Source organism: Aspergillus fijiensis (genome assembly GCF_003184825.1).
Source record: "Aspergillus fijiensis CBS 313.89 unplaced genomic scaffold BO72scaffold_60, whole genome shotgun sequence".
Lineage (NCBI taxonomy): Eukaryota > Fungi > Ascomycota > Eurotiomycetes > Eurotiales > Aspergillaceae > Aspergillus > Aspergillus fijiensis.
Window position 1 is genome coordinate 152,664 of NW_024469036.1, and position 13,952 is coordinate 166,615.

Below are 13,952 nucleotides of genomic sequence, written 5' to 3' on the forward strand. Positions count from 1 at the left end.
GGTTGATGATCGCTGGCGTCAGTTCAATCTTGATTCCGCTCCATTAAGTTAGTTAGTTACCACCACCTTTAACTAAACTGCTGCCTCCGAGGAGGCATTCCATTCATTCTTTATTATTTGCATTGTTATGAGCCTGTCTGCCTGCCTGCCTGTCTTTTCCCTGTCTCTCTCTCCCCTCCATTCTTGCTATCTTTCCCCTCTCCATCCGTGTCCCACCTAGCTTGATCATGACGGTATGCAGCGACGAACACACCCGCTTCAGGCACTCCCCCTCACTCCCCCTCAAAACAGACACTTTACTGATTACTTGTCTCCTTACGATAGGGTCGAGAATCCGATAAGGGGCATCGCTACATCTCTGCCCTGGAAAATGCGCGCTGCCAGGACAAATGGGATGAGGTTCCTGAATTGATCCGGAAGGTGACCAAGCATGCTCCGCAAAAGACATGTAATGCCAACTTGCCCTTCGCACCCATGATTATCACTAGCCGGAAGATAAGTTGACGAGTGTCGCTCTCTCAGGTCTTCTGGAGGTTGCCAGCGCAGAATACCAAATCGCATCGCATATCCAGACAGAAGCATCAACTCCCCGATCGACCTCCACCTCTTCCAGCCTCCATGAATTAGTCCCGTCCCTCCTATCTACCGTCAATCGAGCAGAAGGACCTAAACAGGAGGTGTTTCAAGCACAAATTTGCCTGGGTTGGGTACACTGGGCACTGAATGAACCAAGCTTAGCAACATCTCGGTTTCCGGACAATTTCACTGAAACAATCCATGACCTCGAAAGTGCGGGGGAAGAGCTCTCCCCGTGGACGCAGGCCTGCCTTGTGAAAGCATGCTATTTGAAAGGTGGGTTCATTCACTGCGGATAGATTCAAATACTGTCGTGCAATGCGCTAATACATGCATAGCTGCCTCGCAACGCATGGTGTCGGACGCCGGTGATGCCCTAGAAACTCTCGAATCGGTCACACCATGGCTGAATAACCACCTGCAGGGTTCCACATTGAGCAATCCTCAATTTCTGTACTGGTCGGAGAAGCTATTGGCTGAAGGCGCCTCCATCACCGCGGAAGATGCTCTGCGCGACATTGCCGCTACCGATGCACAAACCGTGACGACCGCGCTGGGATTTCTCCGAATGTGGGCTTCTCATCCTAATAGCAAGCAAGCGACTGCTTCTCAGACAGTGCATACGAACAATTCTACTGAAGCAGTACTCCGGTCATCACTTTGGAAGTCGTATTACCAGCTCCTGACGGCGATCCTGCGACATGGAGTGCCATATAGCCCTTCCACCAACGGACCTGAACGCCCACAATTGGCTAGCGAAATCCGACGCGTAGAAGCTGTCTACGAGGCGAATCTTCTTCGTGAGACGAAGTTCCCTTCCGCCAATTCCAGCAACCCGCAGGTTGAAGAATGGGTTGAAGAAGTGATCTCCAACTGGCAGGTGCTTGGTGGGCCCGACTGGACGGATGAAGAGCTCGGGGAAGGAGGCCAAAATGCTGTCGGCAGAAACGTCCTCGATGTATGTTTTCACCATGGAACCAGGGGCGACAGGGCTACAAAGCAAACGAGCAAGCATGCTAACTCTGTCGTAACAGATCCTTTATCGTGCTGCGACCAAGACGTATCATTCGCACTTGATTCTTCGACGTCTATTTCATGTTCATTGTGCCTTGGGTGACTCTGTTCTTGCTATCAAAGCGCTTGACTCCTACATAGAAATTGTGACTAGTGCTAAAGAGAGGGCCGAGAAAGGGGCGGAGTCCGGAGAGCTGGAGAATGATGGTAACCTGCTTCGCACCATCGCGGAGGGTGTGACCATGCTGTGCTGCTTCGGCTCCGACAAAGAAGCCGAAAAAGCAAGAGACCTAACAAAGGTACTGAAGAAGTTTGTCGCAAAGCATGTCCAAGAAAACAAAGACCAGGAGAATGGTGCCATCGTTATCATGCAACAAACGAACTCAGCTAGCTCCCAGGTGGTTTCTCCGCTGGATCTTGCCGCAGCTTATAGAGGTATTGGCATAGGACTGGCCAACTGGGCTTACTGGACGCCCTTTACTGAGGACCGCGACGATATTCGCGCGGAGGCAATTGATTACCTTGACAAAAGTTTGGCACCGGAGCTTGAAGACGAATTCAACCGGTCCTCGCTTTACACTCTAGCTCTGTTGTTGGCCGAAGACAGGGACATCGATAGTGCTGTTGAGTATGTCCGGTCGGCCTTGACATCAGATCCACAGCCACGAGCCGGATCGGCCGACTTTACTCGCGAACGGGAACTTGTTCCCCTTTGGCATCTACTCGCTCTGCTTCTTAGTGCGAAGGAAGATTTCGACATTGCCGAGCGCTCCTGTGAAGCCGCTTTTGAGCAGTTCCCTGCTACAATTACCTCCTTAGCACACAGCGACAGACGGCCACAGAAGAATAATCATAACTTCCAGGAGCAGGCAGTCACTGGGTTGACCCATGCTCTAATAGATCAATTGCGCGACAGGGAGAAGGAACGCATCATTGAGACTCGCATGACGCAGCTCGCGTTCGTTGAGCTCCTCGAGGGGCCCGAGAACGCTTTGAACCACAGCGAACAGCTTCTCAGCCTTTTTGCCACCTTATTCGGATCGTTGCGCCTTGAAACGGAGACAAAACCTAGTAATGCACCGGCTGACCATCTTGCACCACCTAAGAGCTCTTCTGGGACAGTGAAGAGTCTCCGGGGAAGTATCTTTGGACGGCACCGTGGACATCGTGCGAGAGGAGAAACTGCTCCTGAATTAAAGGCCGATGGCCATGCACTCCCTCACCTTGATCGCGGCGATGCGGCACCCGCCATACAAGTCACTAACGATGCTTCTGCCGCAAAGCAAGCCGTTGCAGGGTCTGGATCTCGGAAACTGCGATCTAGGAGCAATACCCTCCAGAAACCGGATGTCGTGCAAGACCAGGATCACAATCCAGTGATCGGCAAGAACGCAGCTCAGGCTGGTCCTGATGCTGCGCCTCAGCCGCCCTCTCCAGATATGGTTCGAATGGCAGTCACTGATACAGCTGCTCAACCGTCAACCGCCCGACAGCCGCTGGGGTCCATACCTCATAACATTAAGCACAATCAACAACCCCCTCCAATTGGACACCCCAATCAGCCGCCTGTACAAGACACTCGACTACCTCTATCCTATGCATTTGACTCACCCACCAGAGCTGTGACCAAGGTCCCACCAGTTCAATCCCAGAAGCACGCTCTCTCTATACTTGTCAACATCTGGCTACTTATAGCTGGACTCTATCGTCGCGCGTCATCGTTTGACGACGCACACGAAGCATGCGAAGAAGCATCCAAGCACATCACGCACTTCGAGAGCCTTGTGGCTTTTCAGGAATCATCCGCACGGGCGTTCCGTGAACGGGGATGGGGCTGTCCCAAGAGCTGCCAGGACCTCTGGGCCGACCTTTACGCGGAGCGGGGCCTTCTGTCAAACGCACAGGAGCGTCCACATGAAGCCATGGAACACTTTGAGAAGGCTCTTCGACATGAACTGAATCATCCGAAAGCCACGATCGGCCTATCCAACCTACTTCTCGACATCTTCGATCGAAAAATCCCTCTGGAGCCTCCAAGACCAGGCATTGAACTCGACCCCTCCATGTTTCCTCTGTCTGCCCCTCTCAGCGAGCCCAGAAAGCAATTAAACCATGCTGCGGCAACTCTTCCCACGGATGCAAAGGCAGGGTCTGCTGAGGCTGAAAAGGAGGAAGAGCCTCAACTTCTCAACCGCATCGCAGCGCGGGAGCGAGCCTTTGGCCTGCTATCCGGGTTGACAAAATTAGGCAGCTCTTGGGACAACAGCGAAGCTTGGTATGCACTCTCTCGGGCATATGAAGCAGGGGGGCAGACTGAAAAACTGAAAGAGGTGCTCTGGTGGTGCATCGAATTAGAAGATCGCCGTCCCATTCGACACTGGTCCAGCATCGGCTCTGGTATATATGTACTCTGAACATGTGTATCTAGGTCTACGGCAGGCGCCAATTTTTCCTTTTCCTTTGCTGGTTCGCTTAATATGATACCTCGGTGATCTTGGTGTATAGACGATAACAACTATATAGAGCTTGCAAGTGGAAGAGACATAGACTAACTGGGGAAACGGTTAATAGTTTTGAAGTGGAAAACAAGACATCTTTATGTACACATCAAGTCCAAGGCATGGAACAATAGAGCTAGGTGATCGGTAGATCTACCGGGGAGCCGCAACGGGGGTCCAAGCAGAGTACTTAGGGCGGGTACTGAAATCATCGGATTAGTACACCGGTTCATTCACGCAGATTACAGCCGAAGTTAACTCACGTCGAGTAGGTCTTGAAAGCAGCGCGGCTCAGGGTCAGGGTGGGTCTGTGTTCAGGCAGCTCCCAAGCGCGGACGCCAGTCTGCAGGGCCCTGTCTACTGTAGGGGGGGCATCGACCATGTAGGAGATCCAAGCGTGCCTTTTTTCGGAGTCAGAAATGAGATTGCGCCGCTGCAGACTCAAGTCAGGAAAAGCCAGATACTCACCATCCGGGCTCGATCTGAGAGGGGTCGTATTCGTGCTCCTTGTAATCCACCCAGCGCGTACGGACTAGACGACCGTCAACAAAAGCTTTTCGACAGGATCAGCTTCCGACTTCACTCACGAGGAAGCTCCTCCTCCATGTTCTCGTAGAACTTGTTTCCGTAACGATCAGTGCCAATCAAGGTACCGGCCTTGGTATCACCTGCAGGTGCCATTGCGTCAGACATTTATTTCTTGCGGCTGGATTCGTCCTCAGCGCGGCGAACCTACCAATATACTATATTCATCGTAGCAATCAAACGCAACGTCAGTGCCTTTTCTATTCGAACTCGGCATCTCCGGCCCTCCGAGGGGTACATACGTTCATCTGGTGGCCATATTCCTGTGCGAAGATGGAAGTTAGCAAGGAGGTCCTATGAAGCGATTGTGGGCACCTCGATTCTCACCTTGAAGCCAATGCGCCGCAAGTTGCGCAGCGTACGAAGAATAGTCGACATTTTGAATAGATGTGTGGGAGCCGTCAAACGCCAATGGACTGAAACAAAGCAAGCAGGTGGTTTCGTCGGCGTCGTCGTCGACTCCGTCTTCTTGCATCGCCGGCGGGAGTTGCCCGCCCGCCCGATCCGGTTTAGCTTAACTGGTGGTGTTTGCGGAGTTTGCACACCCCGTTGCTTCTGTTATCTTTCCCGATTCCCGCTCGCGACAGCCCCAATTGTCCTCCGGATTCCCCAGTTTTCTTGTTTTCTGTTGCCAGAACAAACGACTTGGAGGATGTTCGGACGGATTGGGGGCAATGCCCTTCGGTGTGCGGTGCGCCGACCTGCTGCGCGGAGGAATCTTCTTTGCGAGCGCAGATTCTCGGCCCATTCCTCCCATGCCAGCGCCCATTCGACTGTGCCCTCGGCCGCTTCGCCGTTGGGCAGTATCACCACCGAGCTGGATCGGATTTCACCTTGCTTCGAGATCAGTGCCGAGAGGATTGAAATCCTGGACTCCCCTGCCAGCTTCTACAGCACCCTTAAGGTATGATTGGATCATTGAGTCAAGTCAGGATTGGATGCGCCAGAGGAGAGCGTGGAGGGACTAAGATCAAGACATTCTCGTATATATAGAGCAAGATCCGCAATGCCAAACGACGCATCTACCTCTCGACCTTGTACATCGGCAAGACTGAGCATGAGTTGATCGCAACTCTGGACCAAGCGCTGCGGGAAAACCCCGACCTCAAGGTCTCCATTCTCACCGACTGCCTTCGAGGAACCCGCGAGTCGCCGGACCCCTCATGCGCATCGCTCCTCGCTTCGCTCGTTACAAACCATGGACCTGAACGTGTCGAGATCCGAATGTTCCATACTCCAAACTTGACGGGTCTCAAGAAGAAATGGATTCCCCGCAGGATCAACGAGGGATGGGGTCTGCAACACATGAAGCTGTATGGCTTCGACGATGAGATTATCCTCTCAGGGTATGCTATATGTGTTCCTGACGTGCACAGGCCCAATTACTGATTGCAAGCGTAGCGCAAACCTGTCCAACGACTACTTCACGAACCGCCTGGATCGATACCACGTCTTCAGCTCGAAAGAGCTCGCTGACTACTATGCCAGCATCCACCACGCCGTCTGCAGTCTCAGCTTCCAAGTGCTCCCGGATCCGCACAACGCCGCCGGATACCTCTTGGACTGGCCGAAGGCCAATGGTGCTCCTTGTCCTCTGGACGACCCGCAGAAGTTCATCGCGTATTCCTCGACATTCCTAAAGCCCTTCTTCCATCCCAACATCGACACCCAGAAAGCACTTGAGCCCAAGACTTCCACTCATGCCTACGTCTACCCGGTGGCCCAGTTCACCTCCCTGTTAAATCCGGACACCTCGACGGAATTCCCAGCCGTTACCTCCATCCTCCGTCTTCTCTCGACCTCTACCGCCTTCTCCGGTGCCCGCTGGCTCTTCACAGCGGGGTACTTCAACATCCACCCTGTCCTCTCCTCCCTCTTGATTGCCAGCACCTCGCCGTCACACACCGCGATCAGCACCCGCGGGACCGTGCTCACAGCCTCCCCGTGGGCCAACGGCTTCTATGGGTCCTCGGGCATTTCTGGTATGCTCCCCGCGGCATATACGCATCTCTCCGCCAAGTTCCTCGACCAGGTCGCCTTGGCCAAGCGCACGGATTCCGTCCAGCTCAAGGAATGGCGCAGGGGCACCGTCGGGGAGCCTGGTGGCTGGACCTACCACGCCAAGGGTCTGTGGATTACCCTGCCCCGGGAGGAATATCCCAGCTTGACATTTGTCGGCAGCAGCAACTACACCAAGCGCAGCTACAGTCTGGATCTGGAAGTGGGTGCGGTGGTCGTTACGGGAAACCAGACGCTCAAACGCCGACTCGGCGCCGAGACGGACTGGCTGCAGAAGGATTCCAAGGCCATCTCTCGGGAGGATCTGCGGCGCACGGAACGGCGGGTGAGCTGGAAGGTTCGTCTGGCCATGTGGATCACTGAGAAGGTGGGAGGGGCTTTTTAGAGATGATAGACTTTTTGTATACCCCCTTTTCGGCACTTGATGTATGTATATGTATAAATGATGTCGTCCACTGTATAATGATTACATGAACTATTATGCGGGTGTGTTGCCTCTGTATGCATCCGGCCATTTCTTAGGGTCTGTGTGAAAAGCAACTGATGAAGACTTTTTGTGTTGACGTCTATCTACCATGCAAGGTGGGAAAAAGTTAAACAAAACCGTAAACCGAGACGCCTTATGTGAGAGAAAGCCCACAAATCTTTTATTTTTCCAGCCAGAACATGCCATGGGTAAAAGGTATCGTCGCAATCGTTGAAAGCATGTGCACACACACACGAAGTAGCAGCCATGAGAGAAAAATCGCCCTGCGGCCCCTCATTCCTCCCCCTATAATTCCACCACCTTACTTTACGCCCGTCCAGGGACTCGTCCCGAGGATCCCAGACGCGCCGGACCCAAACCCTGGCGCACCTCATCCAGCATGCGGATGCCGATGGCCTCGTTGCCGTGCTTACCGCGCTTGTACTTGACACCCTTGCGCTTGGCCTGGGACCCGGTGTTGTCGTCCCAGCCGGCGAGGAAGTCATCCATGACCGAGGTGAAGTTGTGGCGGGGGTTGACCGTCTGCCCGTTGGCATCGACCAGACTGGGGGCCTCGGAGATGGCCGACATGCCGGTCATGGCAGTCATGCCGGTCATGCCACTGACCATGGACATGCTGTCGTCGAACTCATCCTCCTCGTCCAGCGCATACAGCTGCTCCACGCGATCGAAGCGATCGTCCAGCAGCCGGTGGCCCTCGGTGCGCGCCAGGGCCGACGAGGTCATCGAGTACGCTGAGGGGTTCGTCAGGGCACCCTTGCGCTTCTTGCGACGGATCGGCGTGCCGCCGACCGTGAACACCGTCGACGCCAGCGTGCTCTGCTGCTCGGAGGGCACGACACTAGGGGCGGCGGCGGGCACGGCGGGCTTGGCGACGCCGGCCTTGACGTCCTTCTTGAACTTGGCGAACTCGCGCATCCAGCCCTGATCCTCGGGGTGCATGTCCGGCGCCGGGGCGTCATGTTCCGGCATCATCTCCTCCGCATCGCCGCCGGCCCCGGCTGCAGCTCGTTTCTCGTACTGCGCCTTGGCGGCCGTCGTGTCCGTCTGCACGGGCGCCTTCTCCGTCGCGTCCGACTCCCACCCCTCATCATCTTCTTCGTCGAAATCATCGTACAGCGTATCCTCCCAGTCACCCTGGTCCATCTCCTCCGCCCGCGTGGTCAGCTGCCCGAACAGATCGTCATCGTCCGCCTCGTCGACGTACTCCTCATCCTCCAGCGCCTCCAGCACCTCGCGCAGCCGCGGGTCCATGTTCGGCTGGAAGCCCGCGATCGCATCCGGCACGTTCTGCTGGTCCTGGTAGGTGGGCTTCCGCGAGAACGCCGTCGCCGTCGACCGCATCTCGCTGGGCGCGTAGCTACCCCCGAACTCACTACCCTGCCCGTCGTCTAGCGACACCTGCCGCAGCGCATCCTCCAGCTTCATTTTGCCCTTGTTGTTGTTGCCTGAGGCGGCCTGGTTGTTCTTGGCCTCGACGAAGTGCGCGTCCCCGGCGCCCGTCCCCAGCTCCCGCAGGTGCTGCATGTAGTCATATTTGGTGTCGTCGTAGAAAATGCCGTAGTTGGCCGCCTCGCCTTCGTTCTTGCGGACGGCGCCGGGGCCGAATTGCTGGGTCAGCGTCGCCAGGTTCTGGCCCCGGTGGGCGTCAGCGGCGGCGCTGCTGCCGTTGGTAGGGGCAGGGCCGGACACCGGAGCGAGCACGCGGTCGTCGGCGCCGGGGTCGTGGATGAGAGGGTCATGTTGGGAGCGGTGGAAGAGTTGGTAGGTGGTTGCGTTTTTCTTGTCGCTGGAAATTGGTGGGTTAGTGCTTGGGATTAACCAGTCCCATACAGGGGGAGAAAGACTTACATCCACTGCTTCCGGGGAGGCATTTTTAGCGGTAGGTCGTCCGAGGACAAGCGTTGGAATTGGGATGATTGGAGAATAATCGAAAGATGCAGCTTTGGGCGTTGGGCGAAAATTCAAGAAATTCGTGGGGGAGATAAAGTCACGTGGGTGTGCTTATCGAGGACCCGGTGGGTGCGCAATGCGATGGGCTCTATACAAACACACGTTGTAGACTACAGGAGATGTACTGGTCTTGAGATGTTGATGTCGACTCAATCCTCCAATTGAACTTTCGGTCTGCTTTTCTCAGCATTCGACTTCCACTCCGGTTGCCGATGCTGCAGAGAACAAAAATAAAAAAAAAAAAAAAAAAAAGAGGGGAAAAACAGCTCAGTGCTGAGTCAGCCTTATCTTATCCGCGCGGGGCAAATCTGATTGGGCCAAAACCCGCAAGTGGGATTAATTCTTCTTTTCTCTTCACCTTTACAAATCATCCTGCAATTAATCTTCCCCCTCCTCAACTACATCTACCCCTACCCTTTTGCCCTTCTCTTTTTCCCTTTACCCTCCCTCTCCTTCTACACCTCTTTCCTTTCCTTCCTCTCCCTTATCTCCCTCCTCTGAACTGCTCCGCAGTCACCCTTCGCCACCATGGTGTTGGCCAAATCCAAGAACGCCGTGGGGCTGGGCAACAGCCTCATGAAGGATCGGTTCGGCAAAGGCAAGGCCTCGAACCAGAAGAAGGCCTCGCACAACGCCGGCATCGTCCGCAAGGACATGAACGGCGACACCTACGTCACCAACGCGCAGCAGGACGCCTCGTGGGTCAAGATGCGCAGTATCACCGAGCAGGCGGCGTTGGACGAGTTCCTGAGCACCGCCGAGCTGGCGGGCACCGACTTCACCGCCGAGAAGATGAACAACGTCAAGATCATCCACGCCGACCAGAAGAACCCCTACCTGCTGTCCGCCTCCGAGGAGAAGTCCGCCATCACCAAGCACCGCCAGAACCGCGGCCGGCTAACCGTGCCGCGCCGCCCCCAGTGGGACGCCTCCACCACCCGCCAGCAGCTGGAGCAGCTGGAGAAGGAGAGCTTCCTGTCCTGGCGCCGCGGCCTGGCCGAGCTGCAGGAGAACCAGGACCTGTTGATGACCCCCTTCGAGCGCAACCTGGAGGTCTGGCGTCAGCTGTGGCGCGTCATCGAGCGCTCCGACCTCGTCGTCCAGATCGTCGACGCCCGGAATCCCCTGCACTTCCGCTCGGAGGATCTCGAGGCCTACGTCAAAGAGCTCGACCCCCGGAAGCAGAACCTGCTGTTGGTGAACAAGGCCGATATGTTGACGGAGAAGCAGCGGGTCATGTGGGCGGACTACTTCGATCGCCATAATATCAGTTTCCGGTTCTTCTCGGCGCACCTGGCCAAGGAGCAGAACGAGGCCCGTCTCCTCGCGGAAGGGTCTGGATCGGAGAGCGACAGCGAATCTGATGAGGAGCAGCAGCAGCAGCAGCAGGAGCAGGAATTGGCGAAGAACACCCAGGCCATGAACATTCAGGACGGCGAAGCGCAGCGGGAAGAACATGACGGCGGATTGGAGCTGCCTTCTTCGTCTGCCAGCAAGCGAACGGAGATTCTCAACGTGGACGAGCTGGAGGAGCTCTTCCTGTCCAACACGCCCGACACCCTGCCCGACAACAACACGGCCGACGGCGAGCCCATCAAGCGGAAGACGACCATCGGACTGGTCGGATACCCCAACGTGGGTAAATCCAGCACGATCAACGCGCTCCTGGGCGCCAAGAAGGTGTCCGTTTCGGCCACCCCCGGTAAGACCAAGCACTTTCAGACGCTGTACCTGTCGCCGGAGATCATGCTGTGCGATTGTCCCGGTCTGGTGTTCCCCAACTTCGCGACCACCAAGGCCGACCTCGTGGTCAACGGTGTCCTCCCCATCGACCAGCAGCGCGAGTTCACGGGGCCGGCCTCGCTCGTCGCCCAGCGCATCCCCAAGCACTTCCTCGAGAACGTCTACGGCGTCAAGATCCTCATGCGCTCCGTTGAGGAAGGCGGCACGGGTACCCCGACCGGCAGCGAGGTGCTGCGCGCCTACGCCCGCGCCCGCGGCTTCTCCACGCAGGGTTTGGGCCAGCCCGACGAGTCGCGCGCCGCCCGCTACGTGCTGAAGGATTACGTCAACGGCAAGCTCCTCTTCTGCCACCCGCCCCCGGTCGACGACGGCGGCGCGCCCATCGACCCCGCCGAGTTCAACAAGGAGCTCTACGACCTGGCCCACCTGCCGGAGCGCCGACAGGCCCAGCTCGCCAAGATGATGGCAGCCGACCCCCTGGGCGCCAACGTCGACCCGGAGACCCTCTCCCTCCTCGGCGTCACCGGCACCAAGCAGCAGCCCGTGCAGGGCTCGCTCGCCCGCAACCTGGACAGTGGCTTCTTCGGCCCCGGCGCCTCCTCCTCCCGCGGCCAGATGATGCTCCCCTTCAACTCGCAGTACACCGAACAGGGCCAGCAGATGCGCAAGCAGCTGACCGGCCGCAAGGAGCGCATGATGGTCGCCCTGGAGCGCGGCATGGACGTCTCCGAGGTGCGCAGCGCGAACTCGAAGAAACACTTCAAGGCCAACAAGAAGCGGGCCAAGAAGGTGCGCAAAAACGGTGCCACTGAAGATGATTATTAAGTGGTGCTCCAGCTTTGTTTCCTTTTGCCTTCTGGTTGACTCGCGGGCGAGTGCGGACGTTGATGATCTTGTGTGTGTCTGTGGTATTGGATTTGGATGAATCATGAAATGAACACAAAAGCTGTGGGGTGGGGGTTCCTTTCTTAATTTCTTATATCCCGGTATAAACTACATCTGTCTGCGGTTTTCTTCTTGTTTATGTTATCATGGTCTATGGGTTTTCGTTATTACTTCGTGCATGGGGAATGAGGCTATGAAATCTTACATACATTTCCGATATACCTTAACCCTATGGAGTTCTTCCTAGTTTTCCTGAGTATTTGCAAAAAGGTATCAACCTACTTCACTTAACCAAATATGCGAGTAGAGCAAACAAACTGAGAACCCAAAACTACAACCGGCCCTTAATCTTCAACCCGGACTGGCTCAACAACCTCTCGCCCTCGCCGCGCTGCCAGTCCAATTTCTGGCGGATCTCGGCCTTGCGGTCGCGATTCTCGCGCTTCCCGAGCTGCTGCAGATGCACCTCGTCGGGCCCGTCGGCGATGCGCAGCGTCCGGATCAGGGCCCACATGTAGGCGAGGGGGGTATCCTGGCAGACGCCGGCGGCGCCGTAGGCCTGGACGGCGCGGTCGATGACGGCGAGGGCGGTCTGGGGGACGAGGACCTTGGCCTGGGCGATCTCGCGGAGGGCGGACTTGGCGTCGCCGAGGTCGATCTTGATGGCGGCGTTGAGGACGACGAGGCGGGCGGCGTCGATCTCGATGCGCGAGCGGGCGACCCACTCGAGGATGACGCCGTGGCTGGCCAGGGGCCGGCCGAAGGTCTGCTTGCGGTCGTCGTTGATGCGCGCGATCAGCCACTCCAGCGCCTTCTCGGCGGCGCCGATCGTGCGCATCGCGTGGTGGATGCGGCCCGGCCCCAGCCGGCCCTGGATGATCTCGAACCCGCGGCCCTCGCCCAGCACCAGGTTGGCCGCGGGCACCCGCACGTTCTCGAAGCTGATGTGCCCGTGGCCGTGCGGCGCGTCGTCGTACCCGTACACCGTCAGCATCCGGTGCACCGTGATCCCCGGCGTGTGCGCCGGCACCAGGATCACGGATTGCTGCTTGTAGGGGTCCGGGTGGTCGGGCGCGGATTTGCCCATCACCAGGTAGATGGCGCAGCGGGAGTCGCCGGCGCCGGAGGACCACCATTTCTATTATTAATTGGTGGTACAGTCAGTTTGTGGTCATGTGGTGGTGGTGATGATGACAGTAAGAAACGTACCGATCCATTCAAGACATACTCATCCCCTTCCCTCCGAATATTCAGCTGGATATTCGTGGCATCGCTCGACGCCACCTCCGGCTCGGTCATCAGAAACGCAGACCGAATCCGGCCTTCCAGCAGCGGCGTCAACCATTGCTGCTTCTGCGCCTCGTTGCCGTACTTGGCCAGGACCTCCATGTTGCCCGTGTCCGGGGCGGCGTTATTCGTTGCCTGAGTTTGGTGGCTGGGTTAGCTTGGCCTTAGCCATAAATCACTCTCTCCAACTCTTGGTGCACGAGAAACACATCCCCATCCATCAATCCAACTCAACCCAAACCTCACCCCTAAAGCAACTCCTCCCAAAAGAAAAGAGGGACCTACCTCGGAAGCAATCAGACTCTTTCCCAAATACTCGGCCATGAGCCCGTACTCCAGATTCGAGAAGCCGGCGCCCTGGGCGAAGTGGTTCTTGGGCAGGAACATGTTCCACAGGCCGAGCTGCTGGGCGCGGGCCTTCAGGGTCTCCATGACGGCCGGGTGGGTGGTCCATCGCTGCTCGCCCTGGCCCAGTTGGGCCTGGAAGACGGCCTCGGCGGGGATGCAGTCCTTCTCGACGAATTCTTCGACCTGTTTGTGGTGTGTTAGCAGTCTGAGGTTGAGCTGGGGGAGGATGGGGGCCTTGGGGGCCTTGGGGGCCTTAGGGGCCTTAGGGATATACCAGATCCAGGGTCTTCTTGGCGCGGTCGCTGACGAAGGGGAGGGCGATGGGGGGGATGCGTGTGGAGGCGGGCATTGTTGATGGCGTGGTTCTTCTCTGGAGTTTGGGTGAGTGGTTCTTTGGTTAGGTTAAATGAAAGAGTGAAGAATAAGGGGACAAGAGGAATGGACTTGGAATTAAAAGAAAGGAAGCGTGTGGATCAGACGATGGAGTAGAACTAGTAGTTATTAGAAGAAAGGTTGGAAATGCGGAGAGCGACAGAAAGCGGAGAAGATGCCGATCG

At 56.7% G+C, this 13,952-nt stretch overlaps 6 protein-coding genes across 6 annotated transcripts; 3 read left to right on the plus strand and 3 right to left on the minus strand.

Annotated features, from left to right (window-relative positions):
* Positions 1-47: 47 nt before the first annotated feature.
* Positions 48-4,200, plus strand: BO72DRAFT_451789 (putative filamentation protein (Rhf1)). Its single transcript, XM_040945577.1, has 5 exons — positions 48-233; positions 325-448; positions 523-852; positions 915-1,534; positions 1,611-4,200. Exons 1-5 carry the CDS (start codon positions 228-230, stop codon positions 4,002-4,004), a joined length of 3,474 nt encoding a protein of 1,157 aa, XP_040797428.1. The 5' UTR covers positions 48-227; the 3' UTR covers positions 4,005-4,200.
* BO72DRAFT_451791 (complex I NDUFA12 subunit family protein) lies at positions 4,140-5,116 on the minus strand. Its single transcript, XM_040945578.1, has 7 exons — positions 5,001-5,116; positions 4,916-4,936; positions 4,825-4,831; positions 4,676-4,756; positions 4,557-4,620; positions 4,352-4,489; positions 4,140-4,290 (listed from the first exon to the last, which is right to left on the minus strand). Exons 1-7 carry the CDS (start codon positions 5,049-5,051, stop codon positions 4,242-4,244), a joined length of 411 nt encoding a protein of 136 aa, XP_040797429.1. The 5' UTR covers positions 5,052-5,116; the 3' UTR covers positions 4,140-4,241.
* Positions 5,117-5,273: 157 nt separating this feature from the next.
* BO72DRAFT_451792 (CDP-diacylglycerol--glycerol-3-phosphate 3-phosphatidyltransferase) lies at positions 5,274-7,174 on the plus strand. The gene is made up of 3 exons (XM_040945579.1): positions 5,274-5,577; positions 5,667-6,019; positions 6,075-7,174. The coding sequence occupies exons 1-3, from the start codon at positions 5,326-5,328 to the stop codon at positions 7,075-7,077; spliced, it is 1,608 nt and encodes a 535-aa protein (XP_040797430.1). The 5' UTR covers positions 5,274-5,325; the 3' UTR covers positions 7,078-7,174.
* A 107-nt stretch (positions 7,175-7,281) lies between these two features.
* On the minus strand, positions 7,282-9,136 carry BO72DRAFT_244131 (ribosome biogenesis protein LTV1). The gene is made up of 2 exons (XM_040939950.1): positions 9,031-9,136; positions 7,282-8,968 (listed from the first exon to the last, which is right to left on the minus strand). Exons 1-2 carry the CDS (start codon positions 9,051-9,053, stop codon positions 7,486-7,488), a joined length of 1,506 nt encoding a protein of 501 aa, XP_040797431.1. The 5' UTR covers positions 9,054-9,136; the 3' UTR covers positions 7,282-7,485.
* A 360-nt stretch (positions 9,137-9,496) lies between these two features.
* BO72DRAFT_451794 (ribosome biogenesis GTPase LSG1) lies at positions 9,497-12,013 on the plus strand. Its single transcript, XM_040945580.1, has one exon. It carries the CDS (start codon positions 9,661-9,663, stop codon positions 11,698-11,700), a length of 2,040 nt encoding a protein of 679 aa, XP_040797432.1. The 5' UTR covers positions 9,497-9,660; the 3' UTR covers positions 11,701-12,013.
* BO72DRAFT_244160 (acyl-CoA dehydrogenase family protein) lies at positions 11,896-13,922 on the minus strand. Its single transcript, XM_040939951.1, has 4 exons — positions 13,670-13,922; positions 13,333-13,578; positions 12,970-13,182; positions 11,896-12,898 (listed from the first exon to the last, which is right to left on the minus strand). Exons 1-4 carry the CDS (start codon positions 13,742-13,744, stop codon positions 12,092-12,094), a joined length of 1,341 nt encoding a protein of 446 aa, XP_040797433.1. The 5' UTR covers positions 13,745-13,922; the 3' UTR covers positions 11,896-12,091.
* Positions 13,923-13,952: the final 30 nt, after the last annotated feature.

Excerpts from the sequence above, each read along its gene's own strand:
- BO72DRAFT_451789 (XM_040945577.1), top strand. Across the intron at positions 853-914 it reads GAAAGCATGCTATTTGAAAG|CTGCCTCGCAACGCATGGTG; the intron begins GTGGGTTCATTC and ends ATACATGCATAG. Across the intron at positions 1,535-1,610 it reads TCGGCAGAAACGTCCTCGAT|ATCCTTTATCGTGCTGCGAC; the intron begins GTATGTTTTCAC and ends CTGTCGTAACAG.
- BO72DRAFT_451791 (XM_040945578.1), bottom strand. The coding sequence starts at position 5,051 with ATGTCGACTATTCTTCGTACGCTGCGCAACTTGCGGCGCATTGGCTTC. Across the intron at positions 4,937-5,000 it reads TGCGGCGCATTGGCTTCAAG|GAATATGGCCACCAGATGAA; the intron begins GTGAGAATCGAG and ends ATCTTCGCACAG. Across the intron at positions 4,621-4,675 it reads CATGGAGGAGGAGCTTCCTC|TCCGTACGCGCTGGGTGGAT; the intron begins GTGAGTGAAGTC and ends ACGGTCGTCTAG.
- BO72DRAFT_451792 (XM_040945579.1), top strand. The coding sequence starts at position 5,326 with ATGTTCGGACGGATTGGGGGCAATGCCCTTCGGTGTGCGGTGCGCCGA. Across the intron at positions 5,578-5,666 it reads GCTTCTACAGCACCCTTAAG|AGCAAGATCCGCAATGCCAA; the intron begins GTATGATTGGAT and ends TCGTATATATAG. Across the intron at positions 6,020-6,074 it reads GATGAGATTATCCTCTCAGG|CGCAAACCTGTCCAACGACT; the intron begins GTATGCTATATG and ends TTGCAAGCGTAG.
- BO72DRAFT_244131 (XM_040939950.1), bottom strand. The coding sequence starts at position 9,053 with ATGCCTCCCCGGAAGCAGTGGAT. Across the intron at positions 8,969-9,030 it reads CCTCCCCGGAAGCAGTGGAT|CGACAAGAAAAACGCAACCA; the intron begins GTAAGTCTTTCT and ends ACCAATTTCCAG.
- BO72DRAFT_451794 (XM_040945580.1), top strand. The coding sequence starts at position 9,661 with ATGGTGTTGGCCAAATCCAAGAACGCCGTGGGGCTGGGCAACAGCCTC.
- BO72DRAFT_244160 (XM_040939951.1), bottom strand. The coding sequence starts at position 13,744 with ATGCCCGCCTCCACACGCATCCCCCCCATCGCCCTCCCCTTCGTCAGC. Across the intron at positions 13,183-13,332 it reads AGAGTCTGATTGCTTCCGAG|GCAACGAATAACGCCGCCCC; the intron begins GTAGGTCCCTCT and ends CACCAAACTCAG. Across the intron at positions 12,899-12,969 it reads AGTATGTCTTGAATGGATCG|AAATGGTGGTCCTCCGGCGC; the intron begins GTACGTTTCTTA and ends AATTAATAATAG.